The following is a 15806-nucleotide window of genomic DNA, read 5'->3' as shown; positions in this document are numbered from 1 at the left end:
CTCAACTACATTTCATCTTAAAGATTTTATTTTCTTTGATGCTAGAGATTGAACCTAGGACCTTAGGTTTGCAAGGCAAGTGCTCTGCCATTGCTGTGCTGCAGCACTCCTTTAGGATGTTTCAAAACTGCTTTTCTATGAAATTCTTTAGGATATATTATACATTGCTTGTATTTATACTCATTAAACACTAAACTGAAACAAGTTTTAAAATGTATATGCAAGTATATATGTGAAGATCTCTATTTAGAATAATATACATAATATATGGGTATAATAGGCTGTAAGGCTTTGTGGATTTTTTTTTTTTTTTTTTTTTTTTTGGTTTTTCAAGACAGGGTTTCTCTGTGTAGCTTTGCACCTTTCCTGGAACTCACTCTGTAGCCCAGGCTAGCCTCAAACTCACAGAGATCCCGAGTGCTGGGATTAAAGGCAGGTATGTGCCACCACTGCCTGGCAGCTTTGTGGTTTTATCATAAGTTATTGGCACAGACCAGTGTTGTTGTTGGTTTTTGCTCTTTTGGGGGGCCCGCCACCCAGCTCCCAAATAAAGCACACACGGAGGCTTATTCTTAATTATAAAGTCCAGCCTTGGCTTGGCTTGTTTCTTTCTAGCTTTTCTTAAATTATCCTGTCTATCTTTGGCCTCGGGGCTTTTATCTCTCTCTATTCCTGTCCCTTTTCTTTCCTTCTCACTTCATGTCTGGCTGTGTAGCTCAGTGGCTGGTTGGCTGGCCCCTGAAGTCCTCCTGGTTTCTCAATCTTTTTCTCCCAGATTTCTCCTTTTATATATTCTCTCTGTCTGCCAGCCCTGCCTGTCCTTTCTCCTGCCTAGCTATTAGCCATTCATTTCTTTATTAGATCGTCAGGAGTTTTACATAGGCACAGCAACACAGCTTCACAGAGTTACACAAATGCAACATAAATAAAAGAAACACACCTAAAATAATATTCCCCAATATTATTTTTTAGAAATTTAAAGAATACATTTATATAAAATAATTAGTTAATGGTTAGTTTTTAGGAACTTTGAGGCATGTTTTATGATAAATTGAAATAAATATTAGTTGTTGAATGATTTTCTTGAATTAGTATATGTCTGTAAAGCTTAAATTGAGCTTAAGACAAAAATGAATATAATATGCTGCTTTTGATAGATTTATAATTGTTAATCATGTACAAAATACTTTAAATACAGTTAATCACATTTTCAATATAATACATAATTTGATTTTTAAGTCACACATGTGCTATGAAAACATGTGTAATGCATGGTGAATACTCCTGAGATACCATCCCTTGTACAAGCTAGTTGAAAAGTAATTGCCAGAGTTTAAATTATATTCTAGTTTAGAAAGTAGAAAATAAATCTAAAGTTAGTATTTTAATCTGATTTGTTAGGCTATCTTTACAGAATGTATTTATGATAGTAGTGATTTTGTTTTTTAGCTACTTACATTTCATTATCTATAGAATCACCTAATGAAATTTTACTTTTGTAGATGTTTTTATACTGTCATTAGATTAATGTTAAAAGTGCAGTTAATTAAAGCACAAATGAGCCTGCTAAATCTTACACTGTGGTTGTGGTAGTGTTTACTGGTCTAGTCACATATCCGTGCAATAACTCTATGTTCCCTAGATATAGTTGTACCCCTGATCCCTACAGTTGGCTGTGGCCATGGAAAGTGCTAAATAGAATGGGGTTTTGCATTAGAATGAAGTTCTAGCCAGTTGAATTTTAAAACGAATGTGAAACATTGAGTGTGTGTGGGATCTGGGCACTTTTCATTTTCAAATGTTTTACTTGGAGAAATATATTTTTCACTATCATCTTGTGGAAAATATATGGTCTTTGTGGCCTGGCGTGATGTTTGAATGTAAAATTCTTTTGAGCTAGCTTATGTAAAATAATTGCAGTTATTTAGCCTTTTTGACCTGGAAATTTTATTTATTAAAGTTTCTGAGGCTAAGGAACAGAATCCTGACTAATTTTTGTATAGATATAAATTTCTGCAAATATTTCTCCATAAATTTTCTATGGCTTTTAGGATAGAAAATAGCCAAAGCCCTACTTCAGAAAGAAAAATTGTGGGAAACAAGACTGTTTTACATCTGGGCATAACCAATGGAAAGGCCCGGGCTTGCTCAGACTGCCTAATTAGCTGCTTTATAGATGGCTACTGTGCACAGTTAATGAGTGTGTGTGCTTAAGATATTCTCTAACTGCTCTTGGTACTTTTTAGTAGTTTTATTATCCTAAGCAAAGAACTGTTTTTGTCTGGAAAGAACCTGGCATGCTGTTTACTACATGTGGGAATTCCTAAATTCCTGAGAGAATTTGACAGCTTGTCTTTTCATAGTAGGAGTTACCGAGTAGCTGGATTTAGAAGCGAGCTGTCAGGATCTTCAGCAGAGTCAGTCACTCATGGCCCCTGTCCTTGTGCTGTCCTTACCTTCAGACATGCGTGGTCTAGGGCCAAGTCTGCAAAGGAATGAAGGTGGTTCTTCCAAATGGACTTTGGATTTTTGTAGTGTGTATGTGTGAGTGCGTGTGTGTGTGTGTGGTGTGTGTGTGTGTGTGTGTGTGTGTGTGTGTGTGTGTGTCTGGAGGACAAAATTTTTATGATAAAGTCAAATTCAGATTAATTTTTTAAAACACAAATAGTTTATTAGTTCATGGTTCAAATACAAATTTGTAAAGAAATTATTTTGTCTCCTACTGCTTGAGATTTTATTTATAATAAGTGACCTTAAATAGGGACCAGCATCTGCTGATGAAAGGGTATGTTGCTGGAAGTGAGTGTGGGTCTGCCCTAGACCGGTTACTGAGTTTGTTAGACGTGTGTCCTCCTCTTCTCCACTGCTGTGAGAAGTGCTGTCAGCCTTGAAATTGGGGACCATTAAGGTCTCAGACTTTTTTCAAATTTATTTGCTTTATCTTTTGCATGTTTACATGAAATTTGTCAAAAATAAATATATTATAAACAGATAAAAGACTGATGGACTTTTGTTGGTAATTATCTTAAATTTGGTATGCTCCGAATCATGAGCATAGTAAATCTTAGGGTTGTTTCAACAGTTTCCATATATATATAAATAATATATATATATATATATATATATATATATATATATATATATATATATTCCTAAGTATTTTGTTTGTGAAGCCTCTGTTGACTGAATCTGTCATTTTAATATGATGAACTATATATATATATATATATATTGATTGACTTTTTTGGGGTGTTTTTAGTGTTCCTAAAAAATTCCCCTTCTTAATTGTATATTGTTGGTTTTATAAATCACTGGACACTACTGTCACTCTAGAACATCCTCACTGGAATATTCTCTTCAACCATGTGCCCTTCTTGTTCCAGAGCCAATGACTGCTCATTTTCTTTGTTGTAGTGGATTAGTTTTACCTACTCTACAACATAATGCAATTAGAATATATGTAATTGGAATATAATATGTAATTTCAGTAGAATTGGAAATAGGTGCATTTTCTGGTTTTTTCCACTTAGCCTGTTCTGCAGATTTACCTTTGTTGGGTATATGAACATTTAATCTTTGGTAATAGATTTTTTTAAAATATATTTGCCCGTACCATGTAAATTGTCACACTTTTCTCCACTGAATTGTTTACGGTAGTTCCTTGTTACCTTTGTAATTCCTGTGGTGCATTGAATTATCTATTGTTCCATGGCATATTTTCCCTACAAAGCAGCTTCAGTGTTTATTGTCTGGTTCAGGGGTCTTGGCTCCCATCTAAAACAGTCAAGACCTGTTTATGGCTTCAAAGTTTTGTTTGGAGATGTAGGCTAGCTTGACATTTTTCTTTTTCTTAGTATATTAATGATTTCTTTCTATTGCTTTTTGGACTCCCTTGTTTCTGAAACAAGCTAGTTATATTCATATTCTGATGTATTTCTGTGTCTGCTTTCAGAGCACCCCACGCCACCAGCACCAAACACATGTGAGCAGTGCACATACACACACACACACACACACACACACACACACACACGCACACACACACACACCTTTTCCAGTCTTGGTATCAAACTCAGGGCCTCTTGCATGCTAGGCGTTATGTACCACTGAGCTAAGTGTGCTGGGCTCCAACTTTTCCTTTTATCTTTAATTTAAAGCAAAATTTTAGGGTTTTTTTTTTGTTGTTGTTGTTGTTGTTTTTTTGCATTTTGGCCATTGTCTGATTTCCATTTTTGTCTTCTGTATATCTCTACTGGTTCTAGTCCTCCTGTAGGGAAATCTGTAGGTTAGCCACTTAATGTCTCATAACTCACCAAGGCTGACTTCAGTTAGTAGCAGTCATCTGTCTGTTCTTCACATTCAACAGTTCCAATGATTCTTCTCCTTTAGTGACTTTCAGTCTTCAAGCCCATCCACTTAACTGTTTTTAAGCATTGTGTTTCACTTTTGAAATGCCATTGTTACTTTGTCACTTCTTTTTCTCTGCAGCATTATTTATGTCATTTAATTCACCCTGTCTGAGCTAGGGTTTCTATGGCTGAGATAAACACCATGACCAATAGCTACTTGGGGAAGAAAGGGTTTATTTCTCCTTAGCAGTTCCACATTCACAGTCTATCTTTGAGGGAAGTCTGGGCAGGACCTCAAGGCAGGAACTGAAGCAGAAGCCAGGGGGGTTGGGGGGATGCTGTTTACTGGCTTGTTCAGCCTGCTTTTTTATGCAACCCAGGACCACCTGCCCAAGGTTGGTACCATCCATAGTGGGCTGCACCTTTCCTCCTCAGTTATTGATCATTGGAGTGTCTGACAGACTTGCCAGTCTCATTGAGACAGTTTTTCAATTAAAAGTCCCTCTTTTCAAATGACTCTAGTTTGTGTCAAGTTGACAAAAAGCTAGCCAGCGCACATCCCAAACATAAACTTGCTGCACAAATATAGTAACTATTTTAGTATCCTTGCTAATTTTTAACATCTAGAGTTTATCTCCAGTTCAGGTATCTAGTAATATCTTTTTCTTATGGTATAATTTTCATTGGTGCAAAATTGACAAAATTCTAATACCATAATGAAAATTATAATTAAATCATTGTATATTCTCCTCTCTTATTTTTTTGCATACACCTTGAATAGTCATTTAATGAAAGTGTTTTCTTGTGTCTTAGTTTGCTTTTCTTTTGCTGTGTTAAAGCAATGAGCAGGACTAACTTGGAGAAGATAAGGTTTGTTTGGTTTACATGTCCCAGGTCCCAGTCCCTCACTGAAGGAAATCAGAGCAGGAACTTAGAGGCAGGAACTAAAGCAGAGGCCATGGAGGAAAGCTGCTTATTGGTTTGGGCCCCATGGTTTAGGACCACCTGCCCAGGGCAGTCCAACATTGGGTTGGGCCCATCTGTATCATTTACTAAAGAAAGCCCCTCACAGATTTCCCAACAGGCTAGTCTGATAGAGACATTTGTATCAAGTTGACAACAACAACAGAAAGGTTAAATATATCATGTCCTGTTCAGCCAGGCACACCGAAACTCTGCTGAAATAAACACTTGTAGGAGAGGAAAAAAAAAAAATCTATGAAGCTGGTCTGTTTTTAAATGTTTTTGTTGAAAAATCTAAGAAATTGGTTTTTATATTTTTTTAGTCTTTGATAGTTTCATGCTATGTATTTTCTTCTTGTAATGTCCCTTTGCAAAGTGTTATAACGTGCTCTTTGCTTTCTTCTGCAGGGCTTCTCTGCACTCACCTTCATCCAAGTCATTCCGGGATTTCTTACTAGGAGAAAAAAAACCTGTTACTGGCCATGGTTCAGGAGATCGTGTCAAAAAAGTTGGTTTGAAAGGAATCGAAAACTCTCAGGCCCTAAATGTTGTGAGGTAATAAATTCAAAACTAACGTATTTTCTACCTTAAAATATTGTCTGGTAACTTCTTGTTCTGAAATGATGTTAAAAGTGTACGGGGCAGATGTTATAGCTTCTTGTACATTCAGGATTAAAGTTAAAAAGTCCATTTCCTCTTTCTTTTTATTTTTAGTTTTGGTAATGGTTTTGGAGATATTGCTTATAGTAAGTGTCATGTTGAAGCCATAGTTGAGCTTTGGCAGATGTCTACACCCATGATGTGGTCACATATACTCAAAGGAGTGAATATAATCACTGCTCTTAGAGTCTGCCTCCTGTCCCTTTTCCCTAGCAGTTACCCATTAATTTTTGACAATCTAGAGCTTGTATACTCTCTAGAATTTCATGTCAGTGGAAACCATGCAGGATGTAGCCTTTTATAAAATCTGACCTTTACTTGTTATAATTATTTTGGAACTCATCCATGTTGTTGTATATCAGCAGTTGATTCCATCCACTCGCTGAAGCGTTTCTCTGTGTGGATCTACCATAACCCACCTCCATGTATCTGTTAGTGAACTTTGGGTGTTTCTGGTTTGAACTCAAGTTAGTATTTATTTATTTAATTCTTATTTTTTGAGTCAAGATCTCATAGCCCATGCTAGCCTGGGACTTCTTTTGTTGTCTCAAACTTGTGATACTCCAGCCTTAGCGTCCTGTGTGCTGGATTACAGGTATGCACTACCTAATGTGGCTCTTCTAGGTATCTTTTATACTGATTTTTGAAGATGCTTCATATTTTAAATGCCTACCTGATACATGAAAATCTATCCATAATTTAATAGGAACATTTTCATTAAAATGCCTTCTCTAATATGGTATTTTTTTTTTCTTTTTGCGACATGGTCCTCTATATTCCAGGCTGACCAGCCTTGAACCTACTATGTAGCTGAAGATGATTTTGAACTCCTTGTGTTCCTGTCTTTACCTCCCAAGCACAGGGATTACAGGCCTGAGCCATCATCACACCTGGCTTCTTAGTTGTACTTACAAATGAACATTCTTGATTGTTAGAAGGCTAGAACTAGGAAAAGTTTCAGGTTGGTAGGAATCACATGCACACTTCCCAGACTGTGAAGTCTAGAGTGTTAATAGAGAGAAAATAGATGCTGTCATTGTGGCTGGATTAATGTTTTATGCAATGACAGACACTTGTGATTTTTGTTGTCAAACCAATTTTTTTCCTTTACGTAAGTCCATTTTTAAGAAGTCATTAGTAGGTCTGGAATCCCATTATTTGAGAAACTGAGGTAGGATTGCCATGAATGCCATGAAGCCTGGGCTTCATAATGACTTCTAATGTAGCTTGGACTACAGATAAGGTCTCAAACAAATATAACAGCAACAGCAGAAATGTTCTGTTCATTTTCAATACATCAAACAGGTGATGTAACTCTGGTTAAAACAAGCAGAGTTGCAGAGGTGTTTGGCCTCAGTTTACTTACCCTGCCATGAAGATAGCCCTGAAGGGCCCATCAGAGACTTTGAACAGCAGTTGCATCTGAGAGCTTCTGGTGGATGTGAAATTTAAATATGGTTTTGTTGATATTGTTGTTGGTTTTCTTACTGCAGGCAGGTTCATTTAGAAGCACCATTTTTGAGTAATTTTTTTCTTTTATAGTAAAGAAAATCAGAATCAAAAGAATCAAGTTACCATCCCCCTAGCTCTTCAAATAATTTTAAAAGGGGAATGTTATTTTAAATTGAACTCATACAAATAAAAAAACAAGCCTTTTCACATATAAATGTACCAGTTAAAGTTTTAATGTTCATTATCCTTTTTATTACCTCTTTCTGCTTTAGAAGCCTTTTGAAGGTTAATTAACATTTTATCTCCATTCCTCTTTCATGACTTTATTCTAGTGATTACCCCACCATTTCGAACTCACACCACTACACAGCCAGATTTCTTATAAGAGCTGTCAGTTTCCACTTGAATTCATTTGGATTCTGTTCTATTACTAACTAAAACAGTCGGGCTAACTTTAATAGTGTCCTGCTATGGGACTGCTCATGCTAGAACTCATAAGTGCAGATAGTTTTCTCGTGAATTTTCTGTACTTCCTACACTATCCATACCATGAGCATATGTACTATTATCCGATAACACATTGCAGACTACCTTCATATATGATCTGAACTTCAGACTTACTTGTCCTCTTGGCCTTTCCATCCTATTTAGATCTCCAGAAACACATCAGACCTTATGCCCAAAGACAAACTTTTCTTCATAACACTCTCATAAACCCAAAGTCAGACAAACTGTAGATATATCATAAACAACCTATTCTTCCTATTCGTTATTGCTTAGTAAGTAGTGCTTGCCAGTCTCTGTTTTTCTCAGTAATAGCCTATCAACAGGATACAGTTAGTTTAGCTGTTGACTGTGTAATACATACACTAAATTTCAAAACCAAGGCTCTTACCCCCACTCATACCATCATGACCTTTTACCCTAGTTAGAAGTGTGACACCATGCCTAGTCTTTCTTCCTTTCTACCACTACATTGAGCCAATGTTTTCTCTTTTAAAAATACAGAACTTACTGCTTTTAGGATAAAAGAATTCTTTTGTTTATTTGTTTGTTTGGTTTTGGTTTTTTGAGACAGGGTTTCTCGGTGTAGCCTTGATTGTCCTGGAACTTGCTCTGTAGACCAGGTGGCTTCAAACTCACAGAGATCCACCTGCCTTTGCCTCCTGAGTGCTGGGATTATAGGTGTGCATCATCACTGCCTGGCCAAAGCTAGAATTATTAATGTGGCCTTTAAGATCCACATAGCCTGACTTCTGACAAGTTCTTTTACTTTGTCTTAGGAAATAATCTCTGTTATAGTCTCTTTGAATATCTCTTGTTCACAACTGTCCTTCTTTGTATCACCTTAACTGTGATTCCAACTCTTCATTGTCTATTTAATCTATTTATTTTAAAGGGTCTTCCTTCCTTTAGTTAGTCAGTTCTTGTTACTTATTTCTGTTATGTGGTTATAGTTGTTGCTAATGATTCTTTTGTTTGGAAACAGGATTTTAGTATATGGTTCTAGCTGGCCTGGAATTTGCTATGTAAACCAGGCCAGTCTCAAACTCAAAGAGCTCCACCTGCCCCTGCCTCTGCCTCCTCAGTGGCTAGGATTAAAGGTGTGAGCCAGCTTATTGTCCGATGTATGTGTGCTGCATTTGTTTTTGTAGCAGTATTGCTAAAGCAAGGATGATGTCTCTCTTTGCTAGTCATTGCACACATATATTTAGAATGGGCATTTAATGAATATTTGGTGATTGAATAAATAAATGAATTAAAACTAACTCCTTTTCAAGTAATATTTGTTTTGAATGTCATGAATTGGGTATCTCTGATGCACAAATTTGAAAGTATAAAAATTAAGTTTATTTTTTATAGTATTTTTCATTTTGAATGCTAGCAGTGTCCATTAGGATTTTAATTCTTCACTGAATACGTTGCCATTGGTCATGGAACTCAGAAAATCTTAAGGACCTGTGCTTTGCTCGTTGGTCACTAGAGTGTGCTGTCACATTGGAACTTAACTGTGAGAAGTATGTGCTGTTGTGTGACTTTGGAAGTTTGCGTTGAGAGATCGTGTGTCAATAGCTTGATAGTTGATGTGGGAACTAATTTTTGTGTAGATGGTTCTCACTGATAAGGATATGGAAAAAAAGCGTAGGTTGTGTTTCGTGTTTTATTTAACCATAGAAAACATGTAATTCTCCAGTAAATTTTTCAAAAAGGACATATAAAACACAGCAGACAAACAAAATATCAAATTATGGGATACCTGGTAGGGGCAAAGCGTTGTACTGACTTCTGTTGGGCGTATATAAAACTATAATGTGCAGGCCCAGGCCTTACTAGATTTGAAATCTGGTTAATAAGTGAGACTGTGTAGACATGAAGTTACCCGCCAAGGCAGAGTAAAGGACAATGTAGTGCAGCATGGAAGAGGACCCAGAGAAGGGGGAGTCAGACATGCTGGAAGTAAGGAAGAGAACAGCTCTGGCTGCTGCAGACTGACCGTCCTGCTCTGCTGTGGGAGCGTGCGATAGCAGAGAAACAGCCCATGGCAGGACTTATCCTTTTGGTGTCACAGACTTGGGAATGCGGACTGAGATCTTTAAAGAAGAAATTGACAAATAGGAGAAAAGACAGCATACCCCAGAAACAGTGGGAGAAAAGCAGGAAGACAGGAATGCTGGTGGTCCTCAGGGGTTCGAGTGTAAGGATTGGACTCAGCTGAGGAAGGGTCTACACACCACACGTTATATCTTAATTGTACAAAATGTGACTTTCAAAAATGCTTCACCCCCAAGGCAGTGGTAAGCAAAGAAAGGCAGTGTCCGCTGGGGATATAAAAATGCAGAAGGGAAGGATTTTGTGTTCTGTGTTTTAGTTCTTTGTTCCATGTGGTTGTTTGTTTGTTTGTTTTTTGTTTTCCTTTCACCTAAATAACTGTGTCTCAGCACTAGGAAACGTGAGCTGTGCTTCTAATTACATCAGAAACTATTCCTGGAACAAAATTACTATTGTTGTTATATTAGTTTTATTATTAGGAAAAATTTTAAAATAAAGCTAGTATAAAATCTTATAAATAAAAAATATTGTCTAAAATATAGCTTAATTAACTTCTAAAATTGACAGTACTTTTTAATTTAAATAAAAATCTTTAAAGAATATTTTAGATAACCTTTTGGTAGTTTTTAAGAAGGCTAATTATATACAGATTATGTATTGGAATGTCTGGTTTTGTTTTTATATCTGAAGCTTACTAATTTTATATTATTTGGAAGCTTAGAACTCTTAAAAAATACTAGTTGTTTTATTTAATAGCTTTCCTATATTTTATGATGAAATTTTGATGGACTCCCAAGTTGTTTGGATAAAGAAATGATTAATATAATTATCCATTAAATATTATTAGTGGAAAGAGTTGTGGGATTATAATATTATGAAACAGATTTTTGCCATTTTAAAATTTTCAGAGGACTTGCTCACCAAGCGCTCTCTTGCATTAAATCTACAGTCCCCAGATTGATGTTTCAAACATCACATCATAGCCCTTTCTGAATGTCATATATGAAGGGCCACAATACTCTATCATACAAACCTACTGACACTTCTCGTAAAATACGAAATGTTATGTAGAATTTTTTTTTTTTTTGGTTTTTCAAGACAGGGTTTCTCTGTGTAGCTTTAGAGCCTGTCCTGGAACTCGCTCTGTAGCCCAGGCGGGCCTTGAACTCACAGAGATCTGCCTGCCTCTGCCTCCTGAGTGCTGGGATTAAAGGTGTGCACCGCCACTATCCGGCTAGAATCGGGTTTTTTTTTGTTGTTTTTTGTTTTTTTTCAGAGCTGAGGACCGAACTCAGGGCCTTGTGCTTGCTAGGTAAGCACTCTACCACAGAGCTAAATCCCCAACCCTGAATTATTATTTTTAAAGCTTTAGTTTACATTGATTTAATAAGCCCTGGGTTTGAAACCTCCTTAGACTGGTAATTTTCTTTTGTTAGCCAGCTACACACCATTTTTTTAATCCTTTATTTGCTAATATTAATTGTAGAAAATAGCAGATTTCCCTGTGACATTTCCATAATATAACTATGTTGTACTTTGATCATATCTACCCTTTACTCCTCTTCAGTAGTTGGTAACTACTGATTTACTGTAGTTATCTAACAACTTAGTAATTATCGGTTCTACATTATTTGTGCATCTTTGAAAGTGTCAATACATTTTAATTGGTTCCCAGAACCACCAGGATAGATAATTTTCAGCATCTGAAGTGTGGTTGTTGAATGAGTTGTCTCCAATAGACTCAGGCATTTGAATACTTGGCTCCCCACCTGGTAGTACTGTTGGGGGAGGCTTTTGAAGCATGGCCTTGTTGGAGGAAGGATGTCTCTGGAAGCAAGCTTTGAGAGTAACTTGGGGCATTTCCAGTACACTCTCTCTGCTTCCTGCTTGTGATTGAAGAGGTGAACTCCCAGCTTGTTATTCTAGCCATCATACATACTCTCTGTGCTCTGCCATCATGAATCTTAAACCTTCAGATCTACACAAGAGGGTAACATAAATGGGAAATAGTCTATTCTGATGGAATTAACTTGGATGGAGAGCAAATGCAACTTCCCTTGGTGAAGTCCTTGGGACGATCTCACAAGTCAGACCAGGGCTAGAGAGCAGAGGGGCTTGCTAGGGTGTTAAAACCCAATAAAAGAACAAATGTGGGCAATACCTTCATGTATTAGTCTCTTTTCTATTGTGATAAAGCTCCATAACCAAGGCAGTTTACAGAAAACGGTTTATTTGTGTTCCAGAGACAGAAACTCGTTCAGATCGTGTCCTATTTCCTATTCTGTCTGTCATCTAGAGCATATCACAGTATGTTAGTACTGAGTGCTAGTTACTCATACGGGCCTTCGTACTTCTCATGTATGCCTGATTACCATATATAATGATGAACATCATTCGAAAAAGACTGCTTCTTACGATGCTTTCCCTGTGTGGCTCAGTTCTCTGTAGATTCCTTTGTTTGCTTGTCTTTCTTAAGCTATGTCTGACTGCAAACAGTAATTTGTCTCTGAGTTAGAAGCTTATGTCTCTGCTGTATCTATTAATAAGTAGTGTTACTAATATTACTGAAAGCCTTAATCCCAATTTTTGGAATTTGTTTTGCAGATGTTCAACTCATGGAACTCCAGGACTAGAAAGCAATCATGTTTCTGATTTTCCACTTCTAGAGAGTCCCAAGTAAGCTTAATTACCTGTGGGCCTCAAAAGCTAAGTTGGTGCTGTACATTGACACAAATACATGTTTAAGAAATGGATAATTGGGTAGTTGAAATTACTAGCCTGTATTGTTTGAATATTCTCTTTTCTAAATAAGAGTTAATTATATCATTCCTGTTACACCTTTACTTTTTAGAATTTTCTAAAATTTTATCTGTAATATTTATTTAAGTAAAACAATAATTTTCCTTTCCTGTGTTTTTCCCTCACCATTCTATAATTTCTACAGAAGTGTCCAGGTTACATTATGTAATGGTCCCTGGGGTGGGGGACAGCATTGCTAAGTATTCCATAGGGAATTTTACAGGCAGAACTCTGAGGACATGAATGAAAGTCCTCATTGTCATCCTTCCAGCCCCTGGCTGTCTTCCTCGCTGGCTGCTCCGACGACAGTCGCGCCTGTCACTTTTGCGTCGATTGTAGAGGAAGAGCGGCAACAAGAAGCTGCGCTCCTCAGAAGTCGGGAGAAGCCCTTGGCTCTCATTCAGGTGAGGGGCACACTGGCGTGCTTCAGCTCGGCAAAGACTGCTCTCCATTTCAGTCCAGGTCATGGGTTTGGTTGTTATTGGTTGTATTTTTGAGGCAATGTCTAACTCTCTAGTCCAAGCTGACCTTGAGCTCCTGGCTGTCCTCCTGCCTCTGCCTTCCAAATGTCATATTATTCGTGTGACACCACATCTATCCACAGGTCTGTAGGACACTTTATTGATTGGCTTGGAGCATTTGACTAGATCTACTAGATAAAAATTTAAGTGCATGTAAAACTAGACTGAAATATCCATTAACTTAAGTCATTAATTGGGGTTATTCAGGATAATTTGAACTAGCACATTGAGATCCGGTTTCTGTTTTTAGTATTGGCAATGCTCTGGGCTGTTCTAAGCTTTAAAAGAATTTGATGATGTTTACTGCTCTTCAAGTTTCTACTTAAGCTTATAGATTATAGACAACAGAGACCATCTTGGGCTTAATTTATGAAAAAGAGGATTTATTTGAGAGATGGAAGATTTCACAGACATGTCTAAAAGATTAGAGAGGCAGGCTGGGAAAAGATAAGCCCCATGACAGTGGAGAGGGCAAAAGCAAGTTGTAGAGGAGTGTGCAGTAGCAGGAAATACCTCACAGGTGAAACTGCTACCATGAATGGATCCCAGAAAGTCATTTCAGTTTCTTTTCCCTTAACTTAAGATTCAAATTGAGGGGATGGCAGATGGCTCAGCAGCTCAGAGAATGTATTTCTCTTCTTGAGGACCCAGATTTGGTTCTCAACACTAACTTTGGTTAGCTCACAACCATTTAACTCCAGTTCTAGGAGTTCAGAAGTTCTCTTCTGACCTCCCAGGTCATTGTACACACACAGGAGGTGCACAGACATGCACTCAGACACTCACACATGCACATAACATTTTTAAGAAGAGATTCGAATTGGAGTGAGAACAGGTATCTGATTATTCTAGCTCAGACTCAAGGTTTCTAGCAAGGGGCGGGACTAGGAAGGTTTGTGATCCAGGTCTGCTGTGTTGTGTCTGTGTAAAGTCTCGGTTCCTCCAAAGGAAGTCAGAGCACTGCTAAACCCACGGATGTGTCCTCCTTCGAAGAACGAAGCAAACCCCCTCTTCACTTCTTTTCTCCCAGGTTGAGGAGCATGCGATACAAGACTTGCTGGTTTTCTATGAGGCATTTGGCAATCCTGATGAGTTTGTCGTCGTTGAAAGGACACCACAGGGGCCTTTGGCAGTGCCTATGTGGAACAAGCATGGGTGCTAGCTCCCTGGAAAGAGGATGCTTCTCCCAAGGTTGTGGGTCTGCACTGACATGAGGAGCACCAGTGCACCAGTGTTCTTACATGTTTGGGAGCAATTGCTCCAGTCAGAGCAGATGTGGATGTGACTTCTTCCCGTAGGTTATAATGTTTGTGTGACACATGAGAAGTTTTTCAAATTGTGATTTTAGTAGCTTTTATGTAAAGATGTGTCAGGAAAACATTAGGTTAAGGTTGGTTGGATTGTTTATTCTAAATTATCTTACACAGGAAAATATGGGTGAAGTATAAAGTTTAGGAATGATCCATTAAAATACTGTTTATCATTTTAGAATATGGAGTAATTTAGAAGAGTTTGCCACATATGTTTTAAGTAAGATATTGATGAGATTAAGGCAGGAGCCTCAGTCATTACTTCTGATCCACTCCTGGCCAGAATGTTCTGTTTGCCACAGTGGATATATCTTTTGTTGCTTTTTCACTGGGCTGTTAATGTCTTAGGCCCCTTTAAAGTTGGACCTGGTGAAATGCTGTGTTCTTCCTAACTGCTCTGGACATTTTGGTCAAGAATCATCACTTCTATGGGAGATTTGGATTCATGAGTTTGTGTTGGGTGGGAAGGTGGCAAGAGAGGTCATGAGTGCCTAATTGTGAAAGATTAAATTTCTTCAATGTTGGGATTTTCCAAAACAAACATAGGATTGCTGAGTAGTTTGCAGAGTGGTTGTTTACACTTCCTTCTTAGTGCTGTGTGATCAGAAGTTCTGTGAGCTGGGATTATATGTGGACATGTCAATTTTAATTATCTTCTTTATAGTATGCTGTTTGGTTTGTTTTTGAGTGTTTAAAATGAAAAGAAAAACATTGTCAAAATGTGAGCTTTGGTATAGAGAGAGACTGAGAATGTCCATGCCTGAGTTCTGGGAGAGAATCCCTGGGCACATGTGGGCCGTTCACTGCTTGACTTCGGTTGATGGGAAATTGGCTGAAGCTACTCAGTGTTTCAGTCTAGCTCTACCCACAAGCAGCAGACGTGTAAGCAGACGTGCAATAAAAAGTAACCTTGATCCACTTCCCTATGAATGTGTGTTTGATTGAAACCTTGAGGAAAGAATTTCTAGCTATTCCTACTTATTTCTCTTATGTGCCACACTGATAGCCAGTGTATATTTTTATTCTGCTAGAAATCCTGTTTTGTGTTCCATATGTTTGAGTAATTTGAGAAAAAATGACTTTTACGATTTTTTTTTGATGTCAGTAAAGAAGCTTTCTGAAGTCATAGGCTTACTGGAAGCGTTGATACTCTGAAGAAGAATGTAAGTGGTGTAAGTGGTGCTTTTCTCTGTCTTCTGTCC

The 15806-nt window shown here is 37.6% G+C and overlaps 1 protein-coding gene across 3 annotated transcripts in view; it reads left to right on the top strand.

The window, feature by feature from the left end:
- The window catches only part of Ibtk (inhibitor of Bruton tyrosine kinase), a 66498-nt gene extending 50968 nt beyond the window's left edge, over positions 1-15530 (top strand). For all 3 annotated transcript variants that reach the window (XM_036192756.1, XM_036192757.1, XM_036192755.1), the window contains 4 exons: positions 5721-5867; positions 12579-12650; positions 13045-13177; positions 14325-15530. In XM_036192756.1, the coding sequence (XP_036048649.1) occupies positions 5721-5867; positions 12579-12650; positions 13045-13177; positions 14325-14456 (484 nt within the window). In that variant the 3' untranslated portion in view covers positions 14457-15530. The remainder of the gene's footprint in view (positions 1-5720; positions 5868-12578; positions 12651-13044; positions 13178-14324) is intronic.
- The last annotated feature ends 276 nt before the right edge of the window (positions 15531-15806 follow it).

This window comes from Onychomys torridus, chromosome 7, assembly GCF_903995425.1.
Source record: "Onychomys torridus chromosome 7, mOncTor1.1, whole genome shotgun sequence".
In the NCBI taxonomy this organism is placed as follows: Eukaryota; Metazoa; Chordata; class Mammalia; order Rodentia; family Cricetidae; genus Onychomys; species Onychomys torridus.
Note: the sequence above shows the minus strand (reverse complement) of the source record. Positions and strands in the feature narration are given on the sequence as shown.